Source organism: Chaetura pelagica, unplaced genomic scaffold, assembly GCF_000747805.2.
Source record: "Chaetura pelagica isolate M959 unplaced genomic scaffold, ChaPel_1.0 scaffold72, whole genome shotgun sequence".
Lineage (NCBI taxonomy): Eukaryota > Metazoa > Chordata > Aves > Apodiformes > Apodidae > Chaetura > Chaetura pelagica.
The window spans coordinates 3,337,973-3,343,309 of NW_009952560.1; the positions used below are offsets into that span (position 1 = coordinate 3,337,973).

The 5,337-nt window shown below is 45.1% G+C and overlaps 1 protein-coding gene across 1 annotated transcript in view; it reads right to left on the bottom strand.

Annotated features, from left to right (window-relative positions):
• The window catches only part of TRPV2 (transient receptor potential cation channel, subfamily V, member 2), a 9,265-nt gene extending 4,487 nt beyond the window's left edge, over window positions 1-4,778 (bottom strand). Inside the window, exons 1-9 of the mRNA XM_010009083.1 lie at window positions 4,540-4,778; window positions 3,780-3,913; window positions 3,302-3,454; window positions 2,489-2,629; window positions 1,723-2,021; window positions 1,074-1,250; window positions 506-664; window positions 288-383; window positions 112-182 (exon numbers count right to left, since the gene is read on the bottom strand). Coding sequence (XP_010007385.1) covers window positions 112-182; window positions 288-383; window positions 506-664; window positions 1,074-1,250; window positions 1,723-2,021; window positions 2,489-2,629; window positions 3,302-3,454; window positions 3,780-3,913; window positions 4,540-4,778 — 1,469 coding nt within the window. The remainder of the gene's footprint in view (window positions 1-111; window positions 183-287; window positions 384-505; window positions 665-1,073; window positions 1,251-1,722; window positions 2,022-2,488; window positions 2,630-3,301; window positions 3,455-3,779; window positions 3,914-4,539) is intronic.
• Window positions 4,779-5,337: the final 559 nt, after the last annotated feature.

The window sequence follows — 5,337 nt, forward strand, 5'->3', positions numbered from 1 at the left end:
CAATCTTTCCTGCTCACCATCTCTCTAGTAATGTTAGGGCAACTTAGCTGCACACAGCAGAGAACCAATTTCACTTGTGCTTTCATTGTGAAAAAACCTCAAGAGACATACATCAAGATCTCAGTGCAGCTGTCAGAACACATGGTCTTCAGGGACTGGCGTCTCCTCCGCAAGTACAGGCTCTAGGAGAAAATCAATGGTATCCATCCATCAAAACCACAGGGCACAATGAAGTGGTGCTTTCTTTTTTCTCTTTCTCAATGAAACTGGATGAGAGATTCCCATACCTGAGTAAAAATGAGGTAAATGCCTCCCAGCAGGATAATGATCAGTCCAGAGACCCACAGGAAGCCTCCAGCTGTGAACTCCACTGGAAATGAAGGCTGCAAGATAAAAACAAAACAAAACCCCAAACCACTGAAGACAGGCAGAGGTAGTGATAAACACCCTGTATCTTTTAAAACTCAGCTTCTGGCCTTTCCAGATAAAAGAAGATGGGGCCCACCTTGACTCGTAAGGGTTGATAATACGCAATGGCTGTAAAGATGATCATGAACGACAAGTATGAGACAAAACTGAAGTAGAACCTCTTGGAAGCAAATGTTTCCCATTTTTGCTGAAGCAGTTTGTTCAAGGGCTCCAAAACCACCATCTTGTACCGATTCTATGGAGAAACAAACAACCAAAATGTATCCATGTGCCAACAGGAATGCAAATTCACCAGAGAATTGTCTTTTTCAGGGTTGGAATTCAGAGGCTCCAACTAGGAGTATTCCTAAAGGTTTATTCAGTCAGGCTTCCAGTATGAAAGAAGTCAAGCATCCCATAAGAAGTTACTTCTTCTAGGCTTCATCAAGGTAATTGGACACACCCAAAGGATCAAAAATTTCTCTCACATTCTAGATTCCCAGAGGCATGCCAAGCAGAACATAAATAAAACATACAAATGCCTCCATCGTGTGTTTTTTTCCAGAAAAACAATCAGGTGGAAGAGCATGTTAACTTGAAACCCTGTGCATAACTATACAGCAACACTACAGAGAGGCAGAAAAAGTGTTAGTCAAAGGACTCACTGGGGTGTCACTGCTGTAAGCCAGGATCTCCAGCACCGAGTTCTCCTCAAAGCTGTCTAAAGAGGACAAGTCATAGAGAGACACATGGATGGGTCCATAGGTCCATTCCGTGAACTTGCGTGACAAGTGTCTGTACACTGGGTCTTTGATCTCTCTCTGGATGATGTGCCTGAAGATCTGAAGAGGAAAGGGATGCATACCAGAAAAATGCACGTGTAAAGGAGGAGTAGAGTGACACAAGCACACCTAGATCACCTTCAAATACAGGACACCTGCCTTCCTGTACTACAAACTCTGATACCTATTCCAGCCCAAACCATTCTGTGATACATCCAAAAAACAAACTAGCTGGCTCAAAGCTGACAATCTAACTACACCTTTAATCTTCCAGCAGCAGAACCAATTTTGGTCCAGATCAGCTGTCTTGGCTGAGACAGAGTGGCAGCAACCAGCTAAGGCTCTGCAGGACACTACCTGGTGGCCTGGAAGAGGCCTCCTTTGTCTCCTATGGCACTGCCACTGCTAGCAGCATTACTGCAGGTTGGGTGCAAGATGCTCCTACATCAAACCCCACTGCTATGCTGAGGATGTGTGCTGCTGCCTCCCTTGTCTCTCAGCAACCCCAGGGATTCCCTCCAGTTGTCTTTACCTCCACTTTGCCTGTCTTGGCAGCAAGCTGCAGAGGATTTAATCCATCATAATTTGCTATCTCCTCCAGTTTCAGTGTTGGGTCAAGCTTCACACCTGCCTTCAAGAGCTCAACATAAGTTGTGCTCACAAACTTGGTGTTCTCCTCAGTGTCATCTGCAATCATCACCAGGGCATGGAGGACAGTGTTGCCCTGTGTGTCCTGCTCCTGGAGCCTGGCTTTCTGGTGGGGATTATTTAGAAGATATTCCACCATTTCAAGCTGGTTGGTACAAGCAGCCAAGGAGAGGGGAAGTTCACCTGGAGAGATGAGGACAATATTTGGAGGGGAAGCAAAAAAATTAAAGACAAAACCCACAATTCTAGGAAAATACATTTAGCCTATAGTCCTAGCACTGGAACACAGAACAAGTCCTTGCTCAGTTTCAATAGATTCAGAAAGGGTTGTGCAGTAAAAAAAATACTGCTTATACCTGGGGGCAGCTGAAACACTTTTCCAGGCTCCTAATTTGGCTAAACTGACCAAGTATTTGTCTCTGTCTGAAGCCCCTCAGATGGCATTAAATTCATAAAACCAAAGATGATGGCAAATGCTCTTTGGACACCTCAGCCTGGAAAGGATCCTGCCTTTCAAGTAAGCCCAGAGCTTGATTATAGGACAGTGGAGATGGCAGCCCTGGCACTGAGGGACCAACACAACTAGAATCAGCAGCATCACAGAGTAAGGCAATAAAAAAAGCCAAGGAGCATGTTCCACACTGACTCACCAAAATAAAAGTAAATTCCTTCTTTCCTCTTCCTGAAGAATTCACCATGGGCTCTGGCATGGACATCAGCTCCATTCTCTATTAGAAGTTTCACTAAATCCAGGCTCCTTTTCTCTATGGCAATATGGAGTGCTGTCTGGCCTAAGGAAACAGGGAAAAATGATCCCTTGGCAGCACTAAGAGAGGAAACAGGCAAACAACTCTTCAACAAAGCACCATTTCACCAATTGCTGGATGTTCTCAGCAACCCTCCAGGCTCAGGGCTGGGGGAGAGGGGTGGCAGCTGGTGACCTTCAGTGGTGTTCACTGGAAAAGCATGTTGTCAGAAGACAAGCCCCAAGACTGCCAGAAATTCAACACAAGACCAGGCAGTTACCCCTGCCTGACACTAAGATCCCAAGCAGCTCTGGGAGGATAAAGACAAATATGCGCATACATGACTGTGCTCATGTCTGCTCTTAAAAGCGTAACTCCACTAACAGAACTCATTCTTTAATAGCAATTTTTTAAATAGAGATTTACTATTTATTTTTCACTTTTACATGTGCTTTTCAAGCTTTCCAAAGCAAATCCTCTCATTTTTGTATAATTTGTATAGACTGAGAACAAAGTTGCAGAAGTGAAGTGTGTAACTCAGGGCTGAAGAGAAGGCAGAACACAATTAGAACTAGAAGATGAGTGAGGGCCTTTAATGTCCCTGTTCCAGATCTCCAGAGCTGCCTAAGCTCTGGTTCCCCTCTTTTTCCTTGTACCTGCACATCTCACATGTCTAATGGGGAGGCTGCTTTGACAGCATCAGAACAGAAACCTTACCTCTGTAGAAGGAGTCAGAGCACATCACATTGACAAGTGGCCTGGGATTCTGCATCTTTTGATCTATTTCCAGCAAAAGTGGGATTGTGTCATTCTTTCCATTTTTTAAGTTCATCAGGGCTTTCATTAAGCAGGTCTTCCCAGTCTTTGCATCTAGTAGAAAAAGCGTGTTGAATGGGTTGCACGTGTACTTTGCACACACCTGTCTCACTTGATTCAGGACTCAACTGCCACTGTAGGACCAAATACAATAATTGTTTTAAAGGCCTTGAGAAGTATTTTTAGTCCACAGTGGAGGCAAAGGCCTCAGGATCTATAACATCAACAGCATTTTCCATCCTCAGGTGGACATCAGGAAAACAGAACGGACAAAGGGCTGGAGAAAGAAATACCACAAGCAGGTTCCCCTGCTTCTCTCCTCCATTAACAAGCATTGCCTCTGCTAACCCTGTGCAAGGAGACCTGAGCAGGACTCTACCTGTGTATTCAGAATTGGTGAGAAACTTGGAGGTCCTCCTCAAGTACTCGAGTAAGCCTTCCAGTGCCTCGGGGCTGCCCCTGGAGACTGCGCTGAAGAGCCGGTCCCGGTCAAAGCGGTTGGGGTCCTTTTGGCTAGGGAGGAAATGCAGAGAGTTCAGCAGCTCTGAAGTGCAGAGGGCAAGGGTGTGCAGTAAGTTCTAGTGGGTGTAAGAAAGGAGGGAGGCAGAAAAGTTTGTTAGGAAAAAAGAAAAAAGGGGTTTATTTTTGAGTTAAGGGAAAAAGAGACTTGTTTCCCAGAATTCTCTTAAGTGGCTGCTCTTTCCACCAGCTGAAGCTCTTCCCAGATCCACTCTGATGTGAAAACCTGGAACACATCCAGAGCACGAAGACACAGAAGCCCAAGATAGCTGGCAGGACCAGGACCAGACCCATCACATGGTCTGAAGCCCTCTGTGAGCTAGTTTACATCCCTCCCTGGCAAGACAAAGGTCAGTTGTACAGGGCTCCATGCTAAGCTGCTCTTACACCCAACTTGGCTTATTTGGTGTTAGTTCAGATACACCCAAAATACAGCACCCCACACACACACCTTCCAAGTGCAGAAGGGCTAATATGTCCCATTTTTGCCTTTACTTCTCACCAGATTCCTGTATTGTCACTTTTATTTCAGACTTTGGAAAAGTCTATAGGCTCCTACCAACAGGGATCAGTGCAGATCCACAGGGATTTCACCCTTGCCAAACACCCCAGTTACTCACTTGCTGACAAGTCCTGGCCGATAGTTCAGATTAATCTTGACTCTAGGAGGAAAGTTACTGCTCTCCTTCTGGTAAGGTGTCTCCAAGGGCCGTGGTTCTCCTTTCTTGCCAAGTCCTGGTCTTTCTTCCTTTTTACTAGATGCAGGTTTATCTTCTGGGATACTGTCATCTGTTTCTAGCAACCCTATCAACCTGTTCCTCTGACCTGGGCCTGGTTGCCCATTAGTGAAGTTATCCATTTCTAGCAGAAATGGTCTTGCAGATCACCAACAATGTTTCCTGCTGGGAGACTAAACCTGCAAAGGAGAGGGAGAATTAACACAATTTGTTCACAAATCTAGAATGTGTGTGTTGCAGCATTGAGGAAAACATTTCCAGGTCCAGCATTCCTACAGTTGACTATGGGTTCTGTGTGAGAGACACAGTAAAACTGCACAGTGAGAGTATTTCCTTGAACAGGGTACCACTGGTGAGGAACACTTCAAAAGCAGTTCATGAAATTGAGGCAACATGTCTGCAGAACACATGAACCCCGTTTGTGAGATGACCTCACCTGCTGGCAGCAGCACAGGCTCTTTACATAAAAGGCAAAGAAAGTGGATCTTTAGGAGACTAGGACCATTGTTCTGATCTCAGTGCAGTCACAGGCTAGTCACCAAGTGGCCAAAAAGACAAGATTAACTGTAGGCCTTCTTTGGAACAGAGTGGTAAGTTTGTTCATGTTCTCTGTTGGTAACAATTAAGTTATTTCTACAAGGAAAACACATGCACAAATTATGTTCCTTTAATGCATTCCTG